This window comes from Capronia coronata, assembly GCF_000585585.1.
Source record: "Capronia coronata CBS 617.96 chromosome Unknown acBCG-supercont1.2, whole genome shotgun sequence".
NCBI classification, from domain to species: Eukaryota; Fungi; Ascomycota; class Eurotiomycetes; order Chaetothyriales; family Herpotrichiellaceae; genus Capronia; species Capronia coronata.
Window position 1 is genome coordinate 2,403,260 of NW_006912894.1, and position 27,281 is coordinate 2,430,540.

General features: G+C 52.8%; 6 protein-coding genes across 6 annotated transcripts; 2 read left to right on the forward strand and 4 right to left on the reverse strand.

Annotated features, from left to right (window-relative positions):
* Positions 1-293: 293 nt before the first annotated feature.
* A1O1_02533 (uncharacterized protein) lies at positions 294-1,926 on the forward strand (the record flags this gene model as incomplete). The annotated part of the gene is made up of 2 exons (XM_007723444.1): positions 294-887; positions 982-1,926. The coding sequence occupies 2 exons, from the start codon at positions 294-296 to the stop codon at positions 1,924-1,926; spliced, it is 1,539 nt and encodes a 512-aa protein (XP_007721634.1).
* Positions 1,927-3,576: 1,650 nt separating this feature from the next.
* A1O1_02534 (uncharacterized protein) lies at positions 3,577-4,941 on the forward strand (the record flags this gene model as incomplete). The annotated part of the gene is made up of 1 exon (XM_007723445.1): positions 3,577-4,941. One exon carries the CDS (start codon positions 3,577-3,579, stop codon positions 4,939-4,941), a length of 1,365 nt encoding a protein of 454 aa, XP_007721635.1.
* Positions 4,942-5,158: 217 nt separating this feature from the next.
* On the reverse strand, positions 5,159-7,081 carry A1O1_02535 (uncharacterized protein; the record flags this gene model as incomplete). The annotated part of the gene is made up of 3 exons (XM_007723446.1): positions 5,159-6,190; positions 6,255-6,952; positions 7,018-7,081. The coding sequence occupies 3 exons, from the start codon at positions 7,079-7,081 to the stop codon at positions 5,159-5,161; spliced, it is 1,794 nt and encodes a 597-aa protein (XP_007721636.1).
* Positions 7,082-7,817: 736 nt separating this feature from the next.
* On the reverse strand, positions 7,818-20,873 carry A1O1_02536 (dynein heavy chain, cytoplasmic; the record flags this gene model as incomplete). The annotated part of the gene is made up of 1 exon (XM_007723447.1): positions 7,818-20,873. One exon carries the CDS (start codon positions 20,871-20,873, stop codon positions 7,818-7,820), a length of 13,056 nt encoding a protein of 4,351 aa, XP_007721637.1.
* Positions 20,874-21,961: 1,088 nt separating this feature from the next.
* Positions 21,962-23,316, reverse strand: A1O1_02537 (uncharacterized protein; the record flags this gene model as incomplete). The annotated part of the gene is made up of 2 exons (XM_007723448.1): positions 21,962-23,029; positions 23,104-23,316. 2 exons carry the CDS (start codon positions 23,314-23,316, stop codon positions 21,962-21,964), a joined length of 1,281 nt encoding a protein of 426 aa, XP_007721638.1.
* Positions 23,317-25,108: 1,792 nt separating this feature from the next.
* Positions 25,109-26,937, reverse strand: A1O1_02538 (uncharacterized protein; the record flags this gene model as incomplete). The annotated part of the gene is made up of 2 exons (XM_007723449.1): positions 25,109-26,327; positions 26,378-26,937. The coding sequence occupies 2 exons, from the start codon at positions 26,935-26,937 to the stop codon at positions 25,109-25,111; spliced, it is 1,779 nt and encodes a 592-aa protein (XP_007721639.1).
* Between the last annotated feature and the right edge of the window lie 344 nt (positions 26,938-27,281).

Sequence of the window (27,281 nt, forward strand, 5' to 3'; positions counted from 1 at the left end):
TACGTGGATGCCAATGATGCCTCGTTTAGAGCACCTTGGTAAGAGATATCGCCCTGTGCCACCAAGGCTCAATCTGTCGTCGAGATAACGACTGCGCTCTAGTCTTCTAGAGGCACACCAAGCGATCTGGACTTGGGTATATCTATCTATTTGACCTCATCTCACCCTCCAAACCTCACACGACGTGATTGTTCAAGGTTGTCAGGTTGACCTGTCATCGCAATTCATTCACCCCTGAGTCCCCGTCTCTTGTGTGCATCTTTTGCTTCAAAAAGCAAGTCACTCCTACAACAATGGCCCACGAAAAGAAAGAGAACATCACCTCGTCCCAGGCCAGCGCTGACGTGGTCGTGGCCAACCTCGACGTCTCCGCGCGACCAGACGTCGACGTGGCCGCCCAATTCCTGGCCAACCTTGACCCAGCCATCACCGCCGAGCCCATTACTCCCACCGAGTCCCGTCGTCTGCTATGGAAGATCGACCTGATCCTGGTGCCGCTCATCAGCGCAACCATCATCCTGGCCGCCGTGGACAAAGTCATCATCAGCAATGCCGCCATCTACGGCATGCGCACTGACGCCCATCTGACGGGCGACGAATACTCCTGGGTCGGCTCCATCTTCTACTTCGGCTACCTGGCCTTCGAGTACCCGGCTGGACTGATCATCCAACGCCTGCCCGTGGCCAAGGTGCTGGCGGTATCGGTTCTCCTCTGGGCCATCATGTTGTTTTGCACGGCAGCCACCAGCAATTTCGGCGGTCTGGCCACGGTCCGTTTCCTCATGGGCATGTGCGAGGCCTTCATCTTCCCAGTCAGCAGTATCTTGACCGTCATGTGGTGGACGACCAAGGAACAACCGATCCGAGTTGCATTTTGGTTTAATCAGGTAAGTAAACCCCCACCCAATCCGAGATGCTGTATATCACATATACATCCTGTTTGACCGAAAAATCAAATCTGACAATCTTTTCTCAAAACAGGGTTCCTCAATCTTTGCCGGAATCATCAGCTACGGGATTGGGCATACCCACACCGCCCTGCACCCATGGCGGCTCCTGTTTCTGGTGCTCGGGGCCTTCTCTCTCGTCTGGGCTGTCATGGTCTATTTTCTGGTCCCGGACTCGCCCACCACGGCTCGCTGGTTGAATGATCGAGAGAAGTACGTCTGCCTCGCCCGCATCGAAGCCAACAACACCGGTCTGGAGGACAAGAAGATCAAATGGTACCAAGTGCGCGAATGCTTGATGGACCCCAAGACCTGGCTGCTCGCTCTGTTCTCGGTCGCCCAAAACATCCCCAACGGCGGACTGGTCACTTTTGCCTCCATCATCGTCACTGGTCTGGGCTATTCACCGCTCAACACCACACTGCTGGGTATCCCGACCGGAGTGCTCGCCACGGTGTGGCAATTGTTGCTCTCGTTCCCGGCGTCCAGAATCAAGAATTCTCGCTGTATCATCATCGCCGTGGCCAATCTCGTCCCCATGATCTGTGCTATCTTGATGTGGAAACTGCCGCGGTCCAACAAGCATGGTCTCCTCGCGGCTTACTATGTTTTTTATACTTACTGGGCGCCCTATGTCTTGTCGACCTCCCTGCCGATGGCGAACACCTCTGGCCATTCAAAGAAGATCACAATGAACGCGATTTACTTCCTTGCTTATTGCCTGGGAAATATCTTGGGGCCCCAAGCCTTCCGGGCGTCTGATGCTCCAGACTATTCCCACGGCTATGCTGGACTGCTGGCTTGCATTGTGGTGGCTATTGCTGCTATTTTGGGGTACGGGTTTTTGTGTTGGTACGAGAACAAGCAGAGAGACCGTGAGGCTGCTGCTGGCGGCTCAATTGGCGCAGAGCACGTTTCGGAGGATGCTTTCTCTGACCGGACTGACAAGGAGAAGAGGGAATTCCGGTACACTTATTAGAGTCTGGATCGAGGATTTGGTCTGGTGGTTACTGTGGACGACAGATAACGGCGAGAATAGAAGCTGTTTACTGCTAGACTTCTGAGGCTAGACTTCTGCTACAGATCATGTTACACCGACTGGGGTGGAATGACACGATAGAGACAAATCCATACCACCAGTTCATGACAACTCTTCAACCATTGCACGCATCTCTCATGCTTTGTATCTAGCAAGCTCCCTAGTATCGTTCGCTTCTACCTTGGGAAATGATACGGACTCAACGAGAAATTATCCATCTATGTTCTATAACAGGAAGACATTCACTCTCCCCTGACATCCCAGCCTTGCCATTTCTGCCTGACGCCTGAATGATTCTTCCCTTATGCCTCTGCGGATAAAAGAATGGGAATCTATACCAGCCACTTGATCCCAGAAGTTATCCGAAAGCCCTCACAAGATCCAGATCTGGCATTGCTTAATAGTTTTGACTCTAAAGTGAATTCAACCCCCTCCTTTGTCTTCGGCCATCAGTGAATTCAGATGTTAACCAGGTCTCTCATAGAAGACAATATGGTCCCATCTGTCAACATACCTTGGGACGCACAAGTCCGAATACAGCATTGGTCACCAGGTGGCAAGGATATTTCATTGATGAATCAATCAATCACAATCACAATCATCGTACAAATAACGGCAAATGTGGATATGGTGGTGGATCTGAGTTCTGACTTTTATCTACACATTATTATTCTCCCCAGACACCAAACAGATTTCAATATCGGAAGGTCGAGGAGAGAAAGACAGTGATAGACCACTTTATATCTGGGCCAGCAACTTGATTCGTTCAAATCAACCCGTCAGTCCCTGGCTGTGGGGTAGTGGCTGACAACAATGCCACGACCCTGTATCCTGTATCCGGTCGAGAAACAGTCTTCGACTACTGTGTACTTACTCCCATATTCTCAAGTTTGGAATACCAAATGGATGGACCTGACTGACCTGATACTCTGACGCCTCTCCCTTGTTCTGGACCTCCTTGTTATCAGTCAACCGTTCCGTTGTCAGTTATCTGTTGTCATGATTACGGATCATGATTGATCTCGACCACCGGTTGAATATCCAAGGTTTCCTTCGCCGGCATCCATCCCTCTCAGCCTTGGACTCCCCTACCTAGGAAGGTCGTACCGATCGAAGGTGGAACATAGATTTGTTCCATTTCGGTCGTTGGTGAACTGTCAAAGAATGCCCTGAGGGCTTGGTGCATTCTATTATACAGTATACACCCCAAGCACCTTCCAATCCCAATTTTCCTATAGCAGACTACCTACCTACTTACCTACCGACTGTGTCTCAAGCGAGCAGACAAGCAAGAAGACAGAATATTACTCTCTCCAGATCGCTCGACCAGAGAAGTTGTCCTTGATACTTCAATCAGTCAGCCATTCATTCACTCACTGTTCGCTCCACCGTCAACTGCCGAGCACGAGCACGAACATGAGCATGAATCCTATGATTTGCTGAGTGATATACATATACATCTATATACATCTATATCTCTATAACCGACCTCCCATCTGGTTTCGCCAAACATTTACCATTCAACCTCTCCCTCTCTCTTTCTCTCTCTCTGTCTTTGTCTGGATGACACTCCCACCAACAACCCCCCCAATGAACCACGACACCCAAATCCTCATCATCGGCGCCGGGGCCTTCGGCGTGTCCACGGCCCACGCCCTCTCGCAGCGCGGCTACACGTCAATCCGCGTACTGGACCGCCACGCTGTGCCATCCATCGAAGCCGCGTCGACGGACATCAGCAAGATCATCCGCAGCGACTACAACGAACCACTGTACGCGCGACTCGGGGTGGAAGCGATCCAGGCGTGGCAGAGTTCGGTCCTGTACCAAGACCTGTACCACGTGCCCGGCTGGATCTTGAGCGCCAAAGACCTGTCGGTCCCGTTCGTGCGCGGGTCCGTCGAAACGAGCAAACGGCTGGGCGTGCGCGGGATCGAGGAACTCAGCAAGTCCGAAATCCGCGCGCGGTTTCCCGTGGTCAATGGCGCGCTGGACGGGTGGAATATCAACGTGTGGAATCCGACTGCTGGCTGGGCGAATTCGGGAGAAGCCCTGAAACGACTGGCGCTGGAGGCGCAGAGGAACGGTGTTGAGTTTGTTTCTGGGGATAAGGGGTATGCTAGGGAGTTGATATTTTCTTCATCTTCAACAACATCAACATCAACATCGACTCCATCATCCCCATCATCATCTTCTTCTTCTTCCTCTTCCTCTTCTTTCCAAAAAAAATGCACAGGCGTCATCACCCACGACGGCACCCACCATTCCGCCGACATGATCGTCCTGGCCACGGGAGCATGGACGCCGTCCTTCATTGACCTCCACGACCAACTGGTCGCGAAGGGCCACAGCGTGGCACACATCCAACTCACGCCCGCGGAACAGCAGCACTACAAAGACATGCCGATCCTCGACAATTTGGAACTGGGCTATTTCTTCCCACCCGGCCCCGACGGCGTGTTCAAGATGGCCCACAGCCAGTTCATCACCAACACGCGCCGCGACCCGCACAGCGGCATCCGCACCTCGATCCCGCACACGTTCCACGCGAACCCCTCAGACGATCTCCCCCTAGAGATCGAGCGGACCATGCGCACCAATCTGCGCCGCGTGCTGCCCGACCTGGCCGATCGGCCGTTCACATATACCAGGCTGTGCTGGGACGCCGATACGCCCGACCGGCATTTCTTGGTCACGCCGCATCCGGACCACGAGGGCTTGTTCCTGGCCACGGGCGGGTCGGCGCATGGCTTCAAATTCATGCCCGTGTTGGGCAGGTATATCGCCGATATGCTGGAGGGGAAGCTGGAGCCGGAGATTGCAAAGGCCTGGGCCTGGAGGCCGGGCCAGCAGGCTGGGACGAATCTGGCCCATTTGGATCCCGAGACCGAGTTGGCTGATTTGTCGGGGTGGCTGGGGAGGAGGAAACAATCAAAACTGCGTCCGAGGATGTAGACTAGATTGGATAGTCCCGATTCTGAACAGCAGCATTGGCGACACCCGAAACGAAGGAAGAATGTGGTCGTTAAATTGCTTCACACCATCCATCTAGCAGAAATTACTAGCAAGTAGCAACATCCTTTCTATACAAAGCAATTCGCCCACAGCGCCTGGCTAATCCGATCCTGACAAATCACTGTGACATATTACATATAGACACCAACATCCGCACTCATGTAAGACTGATCTTCCAACCCCCCAAAAGAGTTGAAGCTCGTTCCCATTCATATTGTTCCACGGTACCCCGGCCTCCCTTTCTGTTGCGAGCGGGCTGCTGTCGGTCGTCACGGCCCAGGTCACGCTGTCGCCAGACCATTTCCATGACTTTGCGCGCCGGGGTGATATTGCCGAACCGTTTGCGCTGCTCAATGACCTCGAACAACCTCAACGCCGTCATTCTATCTTCCTCCAGATCGACACAGCAGCCGGCCAAAAACAACGGCCACAACGGCAGTGCCGCGGTGTCGATCATGTCTTCGAGCCGCGTGTCAATCAGTTGGAGGATCGATTGGATGGCATCGTCCAGCTCGGGTTTGGTTATGACATGACATGGTGCGGATACTGCAGGGTATGATCTGGACAAGACCTCGTGAAGCAGTATGATAGCACCCAGACGGTAGGCTTCCGCTGTGGCGACAAAGGCACGTCTGCGTGTCACCATGTCCGAACTGACGGCTGACTCGGGTAGACGTTGATGGAGGTTCGCCAGACTGGTCTTGAGGCGACGAGCGTGGATGGTGGCTCTTGCTTGATCGCCAGTTCTGCTAGCCATGGGACCGATGTCCGTTATTTCGTTGATCAAGAGCAGAAGACCGTTGCTGAAGCCCATGTAAGGATCAATATCATCCATAGAGTCTAGAGGCATGTGTAAGGACAGGGAGGACGTTGATGAAGAGAAGTTGGGTGCGTCGTCGTGGTCTTGTCTCGTGTGGTCTGGCCCATGGTACAGTTCTGACCGGGAACTGGTCGATTCCGAGCCAGTATTGCCTACTATGGGGTGGGATAGGTCTGCATTCGAATCCCCCTCATCAACCCGAAAGGTGGTTTTGGCAAGGACCAGGTGAAAATCAAAATATCTCACAAAGAATTGTTGCATGTTCCAACTATGCGGCGAGACATTCGCGAGCTTTCGGCGGTGACGGTGGAGGAGACCGCGGAAGCCTTTCAGATGGGTGACCCACGAAGGGTTACAGCCATCTGAGATCTGCCCGAAGTCCAGTCAGTTTCCGACTCGGCAATCGGTGAGACTAACATGTGTATGGACATACCTCGAACCAGCATAGCATCAATACCATTCCAAGAATCTCATCCATCTCGCTATCATCACACTCCTTGCGATTCAAGATGGTTACCAGTCTTCTCAAGGCCTGCTGTCGGTGTTCCAGGGCTATCACCGTATACTCGGATCGAGCCAGGCGAAGCGTGTTTGCTGATATGGCCAATGTTGTATGGTATACTCCCGGAGACTGTAAAGCCATGGGCAGAAGCACATGCCGGTACGGGTTGTGTTTCTCGTCGTCCAGCAATGTCGACGTACTGCAGATGACGGCTTCGTAGTACGATAGCAGGATGGGATCATAACTGGCATATTTGGAGGGACGAGTCAGATGAGCAAGAGTGTGCTGAGGAAACCCCAGATCTGGGAGGATCTCTTCCTGGTGATCCAACCGACAATCACCTTCGTCGCTCTGTTCTTGCTCATCGTCACCCAGATACCTCTGGACATCTGCGACAGTGGTGTTTAAGAATCTTGTATGCGCCAGTCGAGGGAAAGGCGGGCCAACGACTCCCGGGCTCTTTGCCTTTCGCTGCTTTGTTTGTCCTCTTTGCTTCCCTGATTTCGACCAGACGCCGGCTCGTCCATGGCAGACTCCACGAGCATCATTATCGTCCTGCCATGTAAGACGGATATCGTAGCCACAGGTGAGGCCGCTTCGAGAGCATCGCGAGCATACCGGACGACTTTCTGAATCCCGGCAACACTTGGTGAGCGTGGAGCATGGATAGGGGATAGGAACAGTGGCCACTCACCATCACATTTGACACGGCGAGACCGACAGGTCCAACAGCCGGTGTGACTACGAGTGATGTCCATGGGTTGATGTATCATGCGGTTCTGGAGGCCTGCGATCTTGCATGGCAGCGAGCGACAAACTGCGCTCCGGCAGATACTGGACTCGATTCCTCCACTGGATATATCACATGGTACGGGTATGATTGCAATGTACCTGTATATGTTGCGGGGGCAGAAGAGTAGATACGGAGGTATGTACAGGGTGAGTGAGTGTTCACGTTTAGTCTGATGTTCTTTTGGATGTCAGTCACTTGGCGCGGGGCAGCAACTTCTGTATTACTGTAATACTGACCCTTTCAGTCAATATAATCTGTAGACAAATACAGGCAGCATCAGACTGCGCGGCTGGCCCTCGGATCCCTGAGCGCTGGCTTGATACCATCATGCAATAGAATCGCTGACGTTCAGTTATAGTAACATGTTACAATACTTCGGACAGAGTATGTACTTCTACCTCGTATCTACACCACAAGCAAGACGGTCGGTATATCAGTATCGCAAACCAACGTTTCTTGTCCACAGCAGATCCTGCCCACCCACCCAAACGCCAATCGCTAAACACTGAGAAGACCCTGAGAAAGGGGGTACGAGACAAGGGGATATAACTCTCCCAACCTCCACCGTCCCAAGCCTCTAGCCTCCATCCAAACAAAAGAAATAATCCTGATGTGATCCCCAACGCTCTAAATCGACTCGCAAGGGCATCGCATACCAGCGTGTAGACAGACACCAACCGACCTCATGTCCAATCTTCTTCTTATGCCTTGTCTGCAACCTGACCTGGCTCCTTCTCTGACGACGCTTGCTCCCCTTCCTCCAGCAGATCCACAATGCGCGCCAAATTGCCAACCGTCTCGCGTCCCTGGCCCATCAACAACAACTTCTCCGCATTGGCAGGAAGTCCCAAGTAGGCCGGCGGCTCGCGCTCCGGCAGAACGTCCACCCAGGCCAGAAAGTCGCGCATGGTCGTCCCCGATGGGACCTTCAGAGCGTAGCCCCCGTCAGCATCGGACACAGACACCAACTCATGGTCACTCTCGTAAGCTGCCGGGTCGAAGATCTTCGCCACCATCTGCCCCAGTAGAGCAAAGTCTCCTTCGTGGTCAATCTTGCCTCCGTACATCTCGGTGATCAAAGTGCGGATCAAGTCCCAAGGCAGTTTCACAGGGGCAACATTGGACCGCCCTTGCGCAATGGCGTCGATCCAGGAGTCGATAATGAATGAACAACATTCGTAGTCGCTGTCGTTGAACTCCCAGAGTCCTTTCCACCCTAGAGCCGGTGCATATCTCAGTCGCTCCTGTAGAACGGCATGGAGGAAGCAGAGCAGCAGATACAATCGACCTCTCTCCACTGGGGTTCTTGCACCTCGATCCGACAGCACGGTCAATGTGTCCTTCATGTTCGCCCGCAGGCCTGCCGGTTGTTCATACACGAGCGTTCTCGATGCCTGGATCAAGTTGACCGGGATCTTGGGACTCGTTTCCATCGACAAGAACAATCGGAAGTCTTGATGAGGCTTGAGGGCCGAAAGACGTTTCTCGAGACTCTGTAGCCATTGTGGCGCAAGATGGACGTTCTTGATCAGAACCCAGGTACCGTTGGCCGCAGCACCGGTGATGGCTCGATCTGCACTGGCAGCGCTTTCATCAGAGCCCATGGCGACATTGGCACATGTGGCGTGTTGCTTCTCGACCAGCGCTTCCACTTTGTAGCTGGCATCGAACCCGGGATTGGAACAGAGAGCAATCGGTACCGACGCTGTGACTTGGTGGACGATTGCACCCAAGTCATCCGTGGTTTGGAAGATCTCTGGGCCAAACACACTGATGACCAGTTCTTCCGCTGCCGGCAGGAACCTGTCCGGTCTGGCCAGTTTGATGAGCAGGAGCTTGTAAAGATTCTGATCGATGATATTGTCGGTATTGCTCCAGATCGCCGGTACGCATTGTTCAGCACGCTCGGAAGAGAGGAACTGTCTCCAATCATTGCTGCTGGGGTCCAGGATGCTCTGATCAAAGATTGGAAGCCTCTTTACCGCGGCAAGAACATCCTCTTCGCTGGCATCGTTAGGCACGCCTCCACGAGAGTGTGGCCGATCATCAAAGACCAATTCCATGGCGGAGCGGTCAAAGTCGTATGGAGTTGCTCGAACCAGGAGCAATGCAAGGGTGATGCGGTCCTTCTGTAGCAAGGAGAGAGAGGTGCGCTGGTATGCCTCCACGAAGATGTCCTTCAGAATGATCTCGCCGCGTTCCTGATGGTCTCTCTTGTTGGCCAAATGCGGGTTGTGGTGCAGGACGGAATCAAAAATGTCAATGAAGTACTGCAGAGAGAATCGGTAGCTGTGATTCAGGTGGTGAAGTTGTTCCAGCAGAGCAAAGATCGCACTGCATGCATTCGCAACGCGGCCGTAGCTTTGAGTGATGCGCTCGACTTCTGCCATTACACCTCCTGTTTCGGCGACTTTCTTGGTGATAACGGCTGCCTCTTTCTTCAGCGTTTCCAAGGTCTGGATCACGTTGTCGTCGTCGAGAATGTTGCCACGGGACTCGTTGAGAGCTTGTAGAAGTCTCTTCTCCAGCTGTCTGAGGTTGGTGTCAAATTCACCCTGCATCTTTACCAGGTTTGTGCGGCGCTTGTCCACGTCTGGCCGTTCCGCTTTGAGGACTTCGTTCAACGACTGAGTCTGCAAACTGCTTCGAGTCACCGTGAAATTGATGAAACTCGTCCTGCTGCACACGTCCGGAGCGAATCTGGCCGAGGGGTCCCTCGTGGACAGATAGAGTTGGAAATGTTCCGAGAAATCGATCTCTTGCTTGCCCAGCTGTATGAGCACACGCCCACCGGTCTTCTGGTACTCCTTGTTGAGTACGTGGGTCAAGATGGGATCCAGATATTCCGCATCTTGAATCAAGATTGGATTGCCAAATCGCAGGGCACTTTCCAGCTGCTTGGTAAAAGTGTCGTCCAGAAAGCTAGTCACGGTCAATTTCCGGCCTTGATGTTCCTGCTTGAGGAATTCCGTCACTCGACCCGATGGATCGATGATCAAGGGATACCGGTTGAAGCGCTTGAGCATGATCGCATTCTCCATACACAAGTCATCGGCAGGAAGGCTGTGACGCTGCCACTGTAGGCGGTCGTCGGCTGACGAGAGATATCCCAGAACCGATCCTTCCGTCTTGCACAAGATGCCAGACTGAGACATATGGTGCAGCCAGTCGTCAACCATGGTCTTTCGGAACTGCTGATCGTACAGACCTGCATATGCAAGGAATGCCGATGCAATGACCACGTCGCCCACAAGCGTCTCAATCTGCGTCTCGAATGACTTGCTAGCAGCTTCCCATCTCACCCGTTCCGACGAAAGACTGTCTAGCAGTCGAAGGCTGCGCTCGACTTTGGTCTGAACTCGAGCCATTTCACTCTTGATCGCCTGGGTCTCACTGATGAGGGCGGCGTATTCGATCTTGTAGGTGCTGATACTCTCTTCGAGTTTGATGATGGTGTTTTCAATTGCCTTGGCCTCGGCCTTGGTTTGGAGCGCTTCGTCCTCCAGTTGCTCAACCTCAGCACGCAATGGCCCCACTCGGTCAAGAATCTCGGAGTAGTTGACCTGGGCCTCGACCCACTGCACGAGAGGACCACAGGCCTTACTGGCGCGGTTGACCTTCTCAAACGTGAAGTCATCATTGGAGAGATAGTCGTGGCGCATCTTTTGTCGAAGACTAGGCGTCATGTGCTCCTCGTTGTCGTAGTTGACGATATTGGCGATGAAATCGTCCTTCCGAACCACCGCCTGGATGCTCTTCCAACTGTCAACCTTGTGGCCAAGCAGGGTACAAACTGATTCCAAAGCAAGCTTCACCCCGGATGGTGGGTTCGCCATGGACCGGACCTCAGTGAGATGTTGTCTCTTGATGTTGCTGACGCTCCGTTGAGCCTCGAGCACGGCTGGCTCGGCTTTGGCTAGATCACCAAGCACAATCTCCTTGCGACTGGCAACCTCTTTCTCCTGTTTCTCTAATGCCGTTTGGATCTCAATCGAGGCCGTCTTCCTTGACTCTGCCTCTCGTTGATCTGCCACCATGCGCTGCAACTTCTCATTCGCCTCCGCATCTTTGAGTTCAAGCTGCTGCTTCTTCTGGGCCAGACTTGCTCTCAGATCCCGTACTTTGTCGACCGTATCCCGAAGCTTCTCCAGACCCACGTTCAGATGTCTTTGCTGTTCTTCGAGATCTGCGCGCTTCTCTTGGAAAAGTCTTCGGAATTGTGTCACAAAGTCCAGATAGTGTCGAGGTGTAAGATAAGTCGCGACTCCGTGTTGTTTTTCCAGGCGGTCATTGGTATTTTGCACAGAATAGTGGAAATGCACCATCGCGTTGATGACTGTGTCCCGATGTGACGCCGGAAGTGAGATGTCGCGGTATGCTATGGGCAAACTGTCGGGAGCTGTAAAATTTGGTTTGTCCAAATCGATTGATTGGGTAAGCTCATAGCCGACTTGGAAGAGAGCTTGATCAGACCAGTCACCCATCCAGTTGAGCACACAACGATTGAAAAGCGCCGGACTCGTTGCAGCTTTAGACGACAGGCCTTCTTGAGGAGGATTCATCGTAAAGACAACGTGTAGGTTGCGAACGATTTGTTGGGTGAACCACTTATAGAGCTCCTCTTGCGAATCAAGAAGAAGCCCTTGTCGTTGTGCTCCTTCCTTGCAAGCTGTCATCAAAGCCGAGTATTCGTCTCCTTCGAAAAGTCCAGGAACTTCTCCGTTGGCGAGAAGTGTATTCATCCGTTCGAGGAATCCTGAATCCAGCACATTGGATTCATCCATGATGAAGCAAATCTTTTGGCCACGGCAGCCACATGCCCTCAGAACTCCTCGAAGGTCATCGTCAAAGTCCTCAGCTGAATACCGGCCATGGACCTTAATCTGGAATATGCTCAAGCCATTCATCCAAGCAACAAATCTCGACAGCGTAGTTTTACCACTACCACTGGTGCCAATCAGGATGAGATGCCCCTGAGGCTGACGAAAGACTCTGTCGATACGTAGAGCATGCTCGAGGACCTCATTGAACAGGACCAGCGGAACATCGACCTCTTCCTCGCAGAAAGTCTTGAGGCGAGCTTTGACGAATTCGCGAAGCTGTTCCTGCTCGACAGACACATAGTTCTTGGAAAGCCAGTTCGAGAACAAGATCGGACCTTGTAACGCTTGGTCAATGTCCGCCGTGGGGAAGTGCTCCAGTGCGGTTTGTCTGATCATGTCAGAGGTCCAGGCCCGTTCCTCCTGTTCGACAAGACGATCCTGGAAAAGTCGCAGCGCCTCATGAGCCCAGATGCGGATCAATCCTTCCAGAGTCAGGTGTTCTAGGGGAGCGATTGCTTCATAGATCCCACGGACCCACCGAGTCAGCTCTCGCGGCGAGTAGACGTAATGAGGCTGGATGTCCGGGGTGAAGCGAGCTTGAGACGTTAGATAAAACTCGACCATTGCCCGGGTTAGGGCATCGGCAAATCCGCGCAAGGTTGGTACGACCTTGAGAGCGGCATTGTTGAAAGTCCCGTAGATTTGATTCAAGGAGACTTCGCCAGGATAGTCAACCATAACCACTGGTGCATGTCTTAAGAAGCGAGCTCCCAGAGGATGACGCCCTACATCTTCGGGCGGATTGCAGGCACCGACGAACTGAATGCGTTCTAGACTTACCCAAGCTCTGTCGGATGGACGCCAGAACCCGTTCTGCTCAACCAGCTGCCGTAAGAAGCTGATCGCACGTTGAGTTGCGTATTTATCCGGGGCCGGCAGATTGATCTCGTCACAGAATATCACCAGCCATCGTCCGAGTTGTGTCGGGGAGAGTACCACTCCATTGAGAGTCTTCTTGTACTCACAATATTGCTCAAAAGTCTTGATCACAAGCTCGGGCTGCGTAGCGCTGGAGAAGTTCAAGCCTACAACCTCCATATCGGGCAGTTTCCGAAGTGCGCTGAAGAGTGTCATCGTCTTACCAGATCCAGGCGGCCCACACAGCATCAGTGGTTTGTGTTCCGACAGCCACGAATACAGAACGTCTTCGTGACGGACAGTATCGACCGTTGGGATGATGACGTCTGTCTGTGTGATTGAGTGAGTATTCAGGTCCATCGTAGGAACCTGAGACTGCCATGGCACCCATTGAGCATGAGGTAGGGTCACATCGTAGTCGATGAGAGATGTGGAGCTGTCAAGGTTGGGGAGGTCGACATTGGTCATTGTTGTGAGGAAGTCACCAAATTCCTTTCGAACATTCAAAGCCGCATCGCCAACAAAGCTCCAGACCGTTGCCAGCAAAAGCTTCTTCGAGATGAATGCTTCGGTCTGTTCGAGGTCGAGAGGGAACTCGGTGTGATAGATGTTGTATTCCAACACTGTTCGACAGCCCTTGGCTAACAAGCTGAACAGGCTCTCCAGCGCTCTTGCAGCTGTGAAGTCCATGATGTGCCGCTGGCTTGCAGCGGCTGACAGTGCCTTGAATAAAAGGTCGTCGCGGTTGATAAGGGCTCGGAGGGTCTCGACAATATGCCGCTGTGTGTCCTGTGCTTTCACAGTCAAGCCTGCTGCCTTGATCTCATCGTCCAAATCCTCAAATGTACGATTGGCGAGCGTTTGCAAGTAATGATCGACCATCAATGACGGACTGACGGTATCATCAGAGAACCATACCATACCGCAACGACTGACGGTGGCCAGAGTTGCGTACTTCAAGCTCTCGACCTCAAACATGATGCGGACATTCGGCGGCAGATTCAATCGTTCACCGTTTGGCAGAGTGAGTAGCTTGTTGTCATCCAGCACACTGTTGAGGTTTTCCACCCATTCCGGGTCAACATCGCCATCAAAGACGATCCAATGCCGCTTGCTGTCTTCTCCGCGTAAATTGTCCACAACCTTTCTCAATATTGCCGTGAATAGTCCATCGGTCCACTCTCTGGTTGTGCTGTCAAGATTTCCGTACAAGGCCTCTTTTGACATGACTTTCGGATCGATGACATGATGCACACCTTCTACGCCCTCGACCTTTTGCAGAGCTTGTAGAAGCACTTTCCATATCGTGGACTTGCCGGCGGCAGAGTGACCCACCATCATCACACCATGATGGATATTTTGAATCTGATAGAGCTGAAGAATCTTGGTCATCCATGCATCGCTCTCTGTCAGATGTTCTTCTCTCATGACCTCCCTGATTGCTTCCACAAGCTTGGACATGTTGGCGGGAACGTATTCGACGCCGGGAAAGTCTTCCTTCTGCACTTCGACAAGGGTGTTCACATCATTTTTGATGAGCTTCGGAGACACAGTTTCCCGAATACTTTGCACGATAATTTGAGGCTCGAGGCTGCTTTCATCCTCGTGATTCTCGTCCTCCGCTTGCATTCTGATTCTCTTCAATCCGCCAGAACTGATGAGTACACTTTTCAACGCTCGTAAGCCGAAGTCGTAGTGCGGTTGTTTGGAAAGCCGCTGTGCACAGTGATCGAAGAAAGGAACCACATGCGATGAGATATCCTTGGCTTGTTTAAATCCTTGTGAAAACAGCATCACTTCGGCGATCAGTTCCTTGTCTGGCTTGGACATAGCCACGCTCCTGAACAGCTTCTTCAGATTGTCGGGTAAGTTGGAACGCCCAGCGTACCCGGGATTCATAGTGATGAAAAGTCCAGTGTTGGAGCTGACCTTGAAGCGGCGACCGACCAACTCGATTTGTGCCTTCTGCTCGTGGGTGGTGTTTTTGAGGCCAATCTGTATATTTTGAATTTGTTGTGACACTGCAGAAAGAATTCGTTCCTCGAGACGATTGAACTCATCAAAGCAACCCCAGGCCCCGACCTGACACAGCCCAAGGAAGATGCGACCCATTGCTTGGAAATCAAAAGTATCATCACAGCAGAAGACGAGAGTGAATCGCCCCAACTGGAGACCCAATGCCTTGACTGATTCCGTCTTGCCCGTGCCTGCAGGTCCATAAGGGGAGCCTCCAAGCTTCTGGCAAAGCGCCTGTGTCAAAGTCAGGAAACAACGATCGGTCAGTGGGGTTCGCACAAGGCGGTCCGGCACGCCTAGGTATTCGTAACCGTAGTCCAGAACAGCATTAGCCATCTCAATGTGCAACCGATTCATGAGTTCCGCATTGGGGTCGTACACATAGCGCATTTGGAGCAGCCACATATAGTGACCAGGCGACTTGGCTTCAGCCTTGATAAGCTTCGTGATGACATCTCTTTGGTGAACGGCTTCCGTAATAAAGTGTTCGCATTTCTTGCGGGTCAATGTCGGCAGGTCATGCAAGACACTATCAGCCAGCAGACTGAGCAGCCTCGCTTCATATTCATGCAGTTTCTGCAGGCCTTCACCGGCCGCTTCCAATGATTCTCGAACAAGGTCCGTCCAAACCACTTGAGCGGCAAGGATCATGATTTGAGCGGGATAACTCGTCATGTAGTCCTGGAATGAAGCAGCATCAAGGTCGGGCGCCGTGAAGAGGGGCCGGAATACACTGACAGCCTCTCCGAGTAATTCGGCCAGTGTGTGCTTGATGCTGTTGTCAAGCGCAGTGAGCCATTCATTGATTTTCGGCAACTTGATCAGGGAGACCTCTTTTCTGAGCTGGACGACTTCACCTTCTTTCGAGCTCACCGCGGTGATGATGCTGTCATCACTAATCTCGGCACCAGCAATACCAGCGAACATCTTCTTCAGATGCTTGGCCACACGAGCGGTGTCGTTACTGTTGCCAATGATTTCAAGCAAATCCTCGTCTCCAACAAAGTAGAACCGTGGGAAGGAAACACGCTCTCGTTCCAGATATTCGCCCAGGGCCTTTTGGATCTTGCTCAAGAGTTCAGCAAGTCGCTCCAGAGACTTCTGCACACCAGGGATTGCGAGCACATCCAGGACGAACGGGGATTTGTAGACTTTCTTCATCACTGCAGAGAATTCAGTGTTGATGTTCGAGAATCTGCTAGATTCCGTTGGCAGCAGGTGTTTGATGTCGTTATTGCCGGTGAAGACGCCCTCCAGGTAGACCCATTGTCGTTGGACGTCGATCCAAACATCAAACAACACATGCATTCTATTCAACTTGTCCTCCCATGCCGAGGCCTCTTCCTCGAACTCCTTGTAGTATGGAGAATGTCGCATAGCCTGAAGAGAGTTGAGATTCTCGCTGCATTTGATGAAAAGATCGTCCCAGCCGCGGATCAAACGACATTTATTCTGATAGTTGACAAGCTCGAGCGGATAGCTCTGCCACGTTTCGCGCACTTGTCGGAGGAACTCTTCAAGGGCCAGTTCTCCTCTTGCCTGTGTGATGATGTCGCGAATGACGGCTTCGCTGGTGACTGGTTGGAGATCCCACACGTCTCCTAGAGTCATAGACACTTCAGAGTACCGCTTATTTGGTCTAAGAACTTTGTAGATCTTTTGCCAGTGCCGCTCCCGGATTGCATCAGACTTGAGGTCGTTCAGAAGAGGATTTGCCTTGATCAACTGACGAAGGACGTTTTGAACATGCTCAAAGGCAGCATACTGGCGCATTCGGCTAGGCATCTCTTTGGTCAACTTGACCAGGCCTTCTAGGGATTGTCGAAGTTTTCTAGGCTGCAAGCTCGTCCACAGTGTATCACGCAGTTCGTTAATGCTCTGCCAGATGGTGGATAGTGCAGACCAGACGGACTTGAAATCACCGACTTCCTCCAAAGCTGCCGACAAAGCATTGTCTCTTGTCAAGGGAAGTGCAAGGGCTTCTTTTGCTCTCGAAACCGTCTCGGCCTCATTTTGGAGCTTCTCCATCCGGAGTTGGTACGATCGCAAAAGCTCGGCGGCTTCATCAGGCGGGATGTTGCCTGACACCGGCTTCTCTTCAGACCATTGAGCAACAACATCCGCAATTCGGCCAGTAATGACGCGATCTTCGGCCACAATATTAGCCCGTAGAGCGTCGGTCTGGTCCTCGATGACTTTGCTCTTGCGATTGAGGATTTCTTCAAAAGCATCCCACTCGTCGCTCACCTGGTTTGCCGAGAGCCAGTCGTTACCAAAATTGTACCGTTGTCTGGAAAGGGTCGTCTGGCCTTGTCGGAAGATTTCTACCTCAGGACCCCATAGAGCTGCATCTCTGCGACATTGTTGCACAGTGGTGATGAATGTCACAGCTTGTGCAGTGGATGAGGCCTCGAGTGACTGGTTTTCAAGGTCAAGACGAGCCCGCCTCATGTCAGTGTACACCTCCGCCATACGGTTACCGAGGATTCCACCAAACTTGCTTGTGATCTCGTATTGCCACTGATCATACTTCTGAGTGATCTTCGACTGAACCTGTTCATAGTCAAAAGTCACACTGCCAAAAGTCTTTCGTCCTTCGGAGGTATCAAATGTGGACCGGGCGTGGCGGACTTCTTGTAGCAACTGATGCCATTGCGCAAGATCGTCCCCTAGGATTTCGTGCAATTGCTCGCTACGGAGATCCCACAGGTTCTGGTATGTGTACCACTCTTCGAGATACGTTGCCATGACATCGATCCTGCTGTCAATCGCGTTGTACGCCTGTTGCAGCGCCTCGACATTCTGCAGTGGTAGATCTGTAAATGTCGGCGTGGCCTGCGCCGCACCAGCATCTGCGGTGACTTGATAACGGGAAGCTCTGATTTGAGGCAAGTGGCACAGTACATCCAACCAATCTTCCAGTTGTTGTATCCAAGATGCTTTGACGAAGTTTAGAGGGGGTTCAACGAACACGGTCTGATTGTTCATCATGATCTCGATTTGCAGCTGGGGAAACTGAACATCATAGACATTGTCCTCCGGCGCAGCATAGGCCGGTTGCGTGGCATTCTGTATATCCAGGGAAGGAAAGGAGTTTGTCCAATGCTGCAACGCTTGTTGGAGCCGTTCCTCGAACACTTGCCGCAATTGAACGTTCAGGTCAAATACCCAGGTGGAGAGGTTGGCATAGTTTTCCAGATTCATCTTATCCACGGCATTCTGGATAAGGTCCACCTGGCTTTGGAAGTTCTTTGCCGTATACGGGCACGTTTTGATCTCTGAAAGCGCCAGACTGATGGTTTGATCTAAGCCTCGCACTGTTGCAGTCTTGTTTTGAAGAGTGGTCACGGCCGTGGCCATGTCTCGCACATACTGTACGTGCGCAGAGTCATTGCCGGTCGATTTTCCTTTAATGTGCAATTCGTATGAGTGGATGAAAGAATCCCACCGCAACCGCACGCCCGTGGAAAACAAAGTTTGCACCTCCTTCTCATAGCCTGCCATGAGGGATGCGACATTGGGCATCTCCTGAATGGCTCGAACGGCGGAGAAGTACCCGGCAACACTTTCCATGAGGCTCAACGCATATGGGTACACACGTTGAGCTTGTTTCGCCGTGGTGGTAATGCGGTGCGGGATCTGGTAGTTCAACCAAGACAAGTTCCTGACTTCCTTGAAGAGTGAGATGGCATGGTTGTCGAAGTTGACACCGAGTTCCAGAGCGCCGTTGGCACTTCTGCTTCGCAGGATGGTGAAGAGCCGGCCAGTCACTGCAATATCTCGAGACTGTATATCTTGGAGCCACGCACTGTAGATTTCTCTGGTTGAGAGCTTCTTCCGGAACATGCTACTTTCGGTCTGCAACTTCTCACCGTCAGTATGGAGCATCCAGTCTTCGCCCAAGACGGCTTGGACTTTGGACATGTAACTATCCAACTGCGACTCGATTTGCCGGACCCAGAGTATGGCACCTGCCACAGGCGGGATGTCGCGCAACTGAGCCATCATCTGAGCTTCAGAACCGCCATATTGCTGTTTGAATCGTTCATGGAGAGAAGCTATGGCATTCTTGACATTGTCCAGAAGCTGCGTCTGATATGCTGCTATTGCACCCCGAACTTTCGGTCGTACCAGTAATGGGTTGAATTGCTCAAAAACGCGAAACATCTCGTTGGCAGTCTTCGCTTTGCCCAGCCGATCTCGCAACCTCGTGATGATGGAGTCTTCCACGCGAGATGTGCGTTCTGTGTATTGTGTTTCGGCTTGAACCCAGACTTCTGTGCCATTGGGTGTGACGTCCAAGACGTCGACGTGCCGGACCACTTCGTACGCAGCTTTGACTTCCTCTACAGCATCCACATCGCCAAGTTCTTCGAGAATCACAGTGCCACTTTCGCCTTGTGCCCGTGTCAAACGTGCCGCACCGGTTTTGGGTCCCAGGACGCTGACAATGGTACGTTGAAGTTGCTCATGATCATTCCGGAATCGGTTGACATACCGCAAACGCTCCTGAGTCTTAGCATGCCTGGGCACCACCTTGACGGGCACGAAGTCGGTGTTCTTCTTTCTTGTTATCTCTCGGGCAACAGCAGTGAAGCTCTTTATTTGGTCATCCCAAGTCTCCCAGATCAGATTGACTGAGCTCATCAAATCTGTGAAGTCTTGCCAGCTCAGGGACATGATCGCGCGGCCGCGGAGGAGGTTGTTGATCTGTTCGTTCATGTCCTCAGAGATGCCCTCCACCAACTTCAACGCTCGGCGGATCGGATAGTTGCAAAGCCTCCACTTCTTGTTCAAATGGTTGAAGATCAGGACCAGGGCCTCTGCCACTTTTCCAAGCGAGGTGGCAGATGACAATTCATCCAAAGGAAAATCCCGCATGAGAGTGTTGTAGTTGCGGACAGTATCAAGCGCATCCTTCAGTCCAGTATCGGTTTCGAAGCTGACCACCGCCTGTTGCCGCTTGGCCTTCTTGAGAACGTCAAGAGTCAATCTGACACCGTCCGAATTCCGCTCATCATCCAATTTGTTCAGGGCTGACTCAAGCGACAGCCAGAAGTTGATCTCCTGCGCAGCGGAATATTGAGTTTGGGGCCCATCCTTGGCCAACTTGGTAATACCCTGGATTGATTTGATCCAGCCATTGACGTGGTTCTGGATACTGTTCAGAACAGTGCTGTTGTCGAGGACGTGAGCCGGAATCAGTTGGGCAGAAGGGGAGATACCCTGAGCTGCCGCATCGTGTAGAGCTTCCACGACCACTTCGTGCATTGGCAGGTGGACCAGGGGAATATCGGTGTTCTGTTGGAGGTGCAGCAGGCTCATTTCTAACTCTTTCATCCGCCGCTTCGCGCCAGGAACACCACTCTTCGCTTGTGAATCGTACCAATTACGGTCGATCGAGCCGGTTGCTCTGGTATAGGCATCGAAGTAGGGGCTCAGGACATTGTGCAGGAGTGAATAGACCACCTCGTAGGGGGAAGCAACGTCGTTGTGGCGCTGACCGTCTCCATCGACCCGATATGATCCCGGAAGATTGAAGACCATGATCTGACTGGCAATTGATTTCCGCCCATCGAGCGGCCCGGACACTTTGAGGAAGGCGATTGAAGCGACTGTCGTAGGTGCAGGAGACAACTCGGAGGAGAGGGTATAGACATGTTCGATTTCTGTGGAAACGGTATCAGTAGTCTCGTCCAAGCCAATGCAGGACAACTGACCCGGTGTGTCATCATGGCCATTAACCAATTCTTCTCTGACATCTTTCTGCGCATAGAGGGTAGCCTGAGGGTCCTGCGCAAAATGGACACATTTGCTCAAAGAATCGGCGTGACTGGTCTTCGACAACAGGCTACCGACCGCCTCTAGTTCTCTGCGGGCCGCACCCAAGGTCGTTTCAATGAGACTGACGATGTGCTCGAGGACGAGGAGAGGGTCGACAGGCTCTAGCAAGGCAGGACTGGGCATCCCGTTAGGGGCGTTCGGCAACAGGACATCCATGGGGCCGCAGTGCAACGATCAAAGACACGAGATTTCCGCAGAACCGACATTTGCCAGGAAGTCAATATCTTCCTAGGGCACTGCAATGCTGAAGACAGGGGACGGTAATAAGTGAGATGGCGGATGTGGTATGGGATGGGATGGGGGATGTCTGTAAATCAGCAAACCGGCGATCCAGAATCGCTGCATGTACACAGTGGCAGTAAACTGGAACCGCGCAGGCACGCGTTCACGTGTCTGGTGATGGAGCCGCCAAGCCCATGGACGGCTGCCGCTTCAACGGCCCGCCATCTGCTATCTGGACCCTTATCTCAGATACCATATTGCTACTAGGCCATGCAAGATTTAAGGTAAGGTACATACCTACATGTAGATACATCTAGGTACTTGATCGGCATGTCGTTTCTTGGCTGCCTGCCGGGAACAGACAAGGACCTGGAAATTCTGGAAGATGATTCTATGATCAGGGGATCCTAACCGAGATTCCCTTGTGATATGGATCGATGCAACTCTTAATGAATGACAGGCAATATCCGTATCAAACATGATTTCTTATTGATAGGTATGTTATGTGTTCACACATAGGGTATCATATCTCTTCATCGGCACAAAAGCCGGTATCGACTCCCTGCTAATCCTGGCTCCAGGTGTTCCCATCGACGGAACGGACAGCCCTACAGGGCTATAATATGCATCTTTGCACAATCTCTGGCCTAGAGGTGCATGCTGAGGCTGAGTGAGGGTGGCTTTGGCACTCTCTGATGTATATCTAGGTCGGATATAGTAGACATGGGCATCATCATGTCGTGAAAAGCTGTATAAGTCGGCGGGGCACTGCGAACAATGGCGAACAACGACAGCATGACAGACCCCGGAGCTCTGGGAGCCCATCGTCAATCAGAGCAATGGCAAACCCATTCTCTGATCATAGGACTCGCTCTATCTGACTTCCTTGGAGACTGGCCGTACTGTCAACCACACCAGGACTGAGCAGCCGCCAACCAGGCGAGAGCCAGGAGTGTCCTGTTCGTCGATGCCTCAAGATTCTTTGACCATCCCGGAACTAAGCCGGCACAGCTTGCTCAAGGTCACCGACCCGACCGTGTGGCTTCCTCTCTTCTGCGCTGTTGTGTCATGGAATCATTGGTCATCTGCCTAACAGCCATGGCATAGTCAAGATATGCGTCGGTAGTGTCAGCTGACAACCGGCAGCCCTGTGAGCTGGTCTGAGGTTGAAGCATGTATGCGTCACTGGCCTCGCGCTGAGGATCGGCGTAATCAATCGTGTCGAACCCGTTTTCCTCGGGGTCACGGTCGCGGGACGCATTCCTGGCAACGACGGCATACTGTTCGTCCTCCACATGATGCGAATGTCCCTGTTTGAGCTCCTCCCACCGTGGCTGGGGGTAGTCACCATCTGGACTGGGCATTGCCGGTAGAGTGGCCAGCGGCTGGGGTCTGTCGCCGGTCGGCGGTGGACTGCCCCAACCGTTGGCTCCGTTGACATCCTCTTTGTGGTTTTTATTCCGGAGGTCGGCCCCATCTACGGCGAAGCTGCCGAGCCGGCTGATCTTGAACGCTCTCAGTCGGTCCAAAGCGGTTTTGAAGTCATCCAACACCACCGAATCCGTCAGACATTTGAACACAAAACTCAGCTTCCAAAAAGGATTGATGCCGACCGGGAGGACCGATTTCAACGCGGAAGTAACGGAGAGGACATCCAGAACAATGAAGCAAATGCTCAGGACCATGGCTCCGAGCATGACGGCAAATCGTGGGGAAATGCGGATAATCTGAGTCACAGTCAAATCGTACTTGGTCTTGATGTTGTAAATCAAAAGACAGGCGGCTAGGATCCACCAAGGGTCACGACACAGGGCCTCCCACGGCCTCGTTCGCAGGAAAATGGTGTTGATATTATGAAAGTAGGTAAAGTTGGCATATATCTCGACAACCCAGTATGGCTGGGCCAAGATGACGGTGCCGATGAAGAGACGACTGACAGTCCTGCTGAGGAAAGGCCTCAACTTCATCCACGCGATCACATTGTGTAAGGACCAAGAAATATTGAGAGGCGCGGCAGCGACGGAGAGCCACCATGCATAGACAGGCGGGTTGAACAGTATGAAGAACCCTTGCCAGTAACCCAGAATGAGCTGTCAAGGAACGCCGCGTCAGCACCTTGTCTATACCACAAGAGAGAGTGAATCAGTCGGAGATCTGGCCATACCTCGAGCAAAATCAACTTGTGAAGCAGGACGCCTCGGCGCATGTTCGCCAGCGTAATACAGGACATGATGATCAGCGATCCCACCATAAAACCTTCAGCCCAGGCCTCCAACACAAGGCCATTGGGGTCAGAGGATCGGTTGTTCGGGTTTTCGGGCTCGTCCCGCCTCAATGGAGTGTGCAAGCCATTGTGAACTCCGGGTACTGGGCTCATAGTTGCGACTACCTCGAGGGGAAGCCGTCAGAGCGCGGAAGGGGTGGAAATAAAGGGCAGAAGGGGCCCATCAAGAGCGAAGGTGTGCAGCTATGCGCATGGCGGAGTCTGATCTGGTTGCCGCGGATTGGTGGGTGATGGACGAAGTGAGGTAGACGTGGTAAGTTGGCGGGAGAGAGGCAAGGCGAGAGGACCGAGTGAAGGATCTGGAACTGAAGATAAGAAAGAGGTCAGGGGGAGAGCGAGGAGACAGTGCCGTGGTTCCGTTGAGGACGGCGATGTTGGCGGGCAGGTATGATCCCAGAAGTCAGAGGAGGTCGATTGATAGATCGGTCACTCCGCAAAGAGGTGAGAATGACGAGATGTGAGCAAGAGGGACTTTTGGCTTAACATAGTCATGTCCTCCTACTCCTACCTGTTGACGAGTAGTGGTCGCAGCAGCAGAGGGTTTCCTTTGGCAGGAAGAAGAGGAAGCTGGACCAACAGCGTTCAGTTCCACGCAGCAGCAGGTCTCACATTCCTGACAACGAGCGCAGTCAGGATGCCCTGCCATGGTTCTAGGGCAGGTAAGTACAGGGACTCACTGCAGAAACAGCGCGGAAAATTCAGTACCGGAGTGACGGGGACGATGACGGGGAATTCGCACTCCGCAAATCAAGAGGTGATCACGCTGTGCGAAAGGAATGGGCCTCAGGAGCCACACACAATCCTCCAGCCTGTTAGAAGCTGATCCTGGGATCTTTTGGCGGTCGGTTTAGCTGCTACAGGCTTAGTCCTGCTTCCCCCGGCGGTGTTTTTGAGGGGAACCTGCAAGAATTCGGGGCCGCTACAGGGATTCGAGGGCTGCGACCCACGGTGGCTGAAAGTTTCGCCTTTTCTCTTACGGCACAATTCGGTGCATTGGCCCGCCTCGGTCTAGCCATCGTCTGCGGTGCTTTACATGCACTGGCAGTACATCACACAGTGCGGCAGTGACGGCAGCAGCAGTGTACAAATAGTAATAGTATAGCTTGCCTGGTGCTCCTCTTGTACTGATGAAGTAGATATAGGATGTTCTCAGGTCCGGGAAATGTGAAACATGCGACGACTTTTAATGTTCCTCCTTGCCCATTGTCTATTATTCCTGGATATTCATACGCTGCCAGGCTAATCAACATGGTGTAACCCGTGGCCGCCTTCTCATTGTCTCGTTTCACTCCAACCCCGCCATCTTCAAGAATGGCCTGGACTCGACGGGGACAGCATTAAACGTCCGGTAGCACGATTGCGTGTTTGTAAATGATCCTGAACAACCTTGCATTCCTCGACTGGCCTGGAGCTCTGGGCATAGGTTCCGTGCTTGGCCATTGGTGGACGACTGAGATGGGTAGCGAGGACTCGAGGTCAAGGAGGACAAGGACCATCCATGGGCACATGGCCAGAATTCCGCATTGAAGAAGGGAGGACACACCTCGGCCAGTCTGATGTTTAAGTGCCCTTTAGCAAAACCAGAGAAACACATGGGTGATGGTGAGGAACTTGAAGGAGGATCTAAGTAGAAGGTGAGAGCCACTGCAGTTTGAACTTGAACTAGCCAAGCAGATTTGAACCAAACTTTGGCACAACGCCCCGACTCAGACTCGTAGGAGAATTAAGTCGAGCCGAGGGTTCGTTCCAAAGATCGTTCCTTCAAAATAAAGAGCTCTCTTGGAACACTTCAACCGATGCTCACTGCCTCACTCGTGGCATAAGATTCGAGGCAGCTGACTTGAAGTTCAAGCAAAATTGGGCCATCATGTCTGAGTGCTGGCAACTACGACCCCGTCGTCTGGTGCTCGCTCGCTTCCATGCCGGCCAAAACGCCGGCCCCAATGATGCCGCCGTCCCTTGATTCTCGCAGGAACACACTCTTTCCACCATCCTGGGGTCCAGCCCTCATCACAAGTCGGTCAATGAATCGTTGACATTGTTCTTTGAAATTCGGATAATGTTGGATGATCCCTCCCGTGTAAGCGACCACCAATTCCTCTGGCCCTGACTTCCACGCCGTTGCACCGGGCACCGGCGACAATCCATCTCGAGCATCGTCCGCCAAAGTGGCAAAGTTGGGCTTGGGCGACGGCGGTTTGCTGTCCGCTGTCATGACCGCATCCGGTAGTGATGCAGGGCTGCCGGGTTCGGTCAGTGCGATCTCACCTACTGTGGTGAGCAGGCCGACTGTTGCAGCAGCAATCAGCCCTGCAGAGCGGACTTGGACGAGATGCGCGATCTTTCGCAGCGCCCCGGCCGAGTGCGGCGTCCAGCCCCAGTTCGAAGATTCGGGCGGAGGGATCCGGCGCTTCAACTCGCCCGCCAGTTCGGAATCTGTCCGTGCTCGTGCAACCACTGCGCTGACGAACGTCGTGGTGAAGCTGTAACTGTGGACAATCGTGGCGGGCAATGAAGCGGAGGAAACGGGCGGATTGTGCGCTCTGGTCATATAATCAAAAAATATGAGCCGGATCAGCTCGCCTATATACCTGCCTCCTGTCATGTACTCAAGCGGCTGGAAGCCTGGTCGGGCACATGCCGCATCCAGTTGGCGATCCCATTCTGTTGTGACTGCTTGCAGAGGTCCGCATGCTCCTGCAATCGTAATCTCCGTGTTGACTACCGTCTCGGTAGCATCAGGCTTGTTCTTTCGAATAGATTCGACCTTGGCCTCGCCCAGTTTCGAGAATGGCATGGGAATTGTGGCGTTACACCCAGTACCGACGATAATTCCTGCCGCAACCCGCGAATTGGGCAGCGACTTGACGGTATAAGCAAGCGAGGCGAGAGTGGCAATGGTATCGTTGGTGATTGCTGCGATCTTCAGTCGCGGTAGTGATCCAAGTCTCCTTCTCTTTGTTCGAGGTGAGGAGCTTGTGGGCGACTGCCGTCGAGTGTGTCGTGCGTATCCTTGCAGTAAAGTCGACCCTAGGTCCAGATCCGAGCTGATGGTGAACCCTTTGCCCATTGGCATTAGGGTCGCAGATGAGAGTTCGGTCTGGCTGTACGACTATGTCAGCGCACATCAGACGGGGGCGGCCAGGAAGCCTACATCATGGGGAAGCTGAAAGTAATGCCCATGGCCAATTCTTCCGGGACAGGGACTTTGCCCATATCTGAGCTGAGCCTATCACCCACGACCTCGGCGATACAATCCCCGATCCAGGCGAAGAGATCCTCGGTCTTGTCCATCTTCAGGTGCTCTCCAATAGGCCATGCCTTCTCCAGCGTCCGACGTACTCGAGGTCGCTGTGCGTTCCGGATGGTCTCACGTGACCGTTCCGCGCCATTGGCGGTGGGAAGGCGTTCCTCTGTGGCGGCGTCGCCCAGCAATTCGATAAAGGCAACACGCAGGTTGGTGCCACCGACATCAATGGCGAGAAATTGACCAGTCTCCCGGCCAGAGGGTAGTTTCGTCACCGGAGTGGGCAGAAATTGTTCTTCCGAGTGCAAGGCTAGCTCTTCGTAGACCTTGGAGAATTGATAGGCCAAATTGTGGACCAGTGAGTCATCGATAGCCAACGGCTGCAGGAAGTTGTCGAGTTCCTGCTCGAGATCATCCGCCGGCGGACTGCCATTGCTGGCCGATTGAACTGAGGCCAGCTCTGACATGACACCCAAAGGAAGCGTTGAGGGTTGCACAAGAGGGGATCGTCTCACGTGCGAGGCAACCGAGTCAGCATTGGGAAGAAACGACAACCGTAAAGAACTGATGGTCTCTGCTCGATGAAAAGTGTTTTTTCCGTCGGGTGAAACTTGCTGGAAGATGAGGCACTGCAGCTGTCTGGTACAGTCTTGATAGATTATACGGAACAGGCGAGGAGTTGATCGCAGTAAGTCATGTCGTTTCGTTGTTCTGGCGCTCAGATGCGACCCTAGAGTCGGATGTGACGCTGGAGAGTAAAGGAACAAGGGACTAAGTGATTTTGAGAAAGAAGGGGAAAAAATGATGAGCC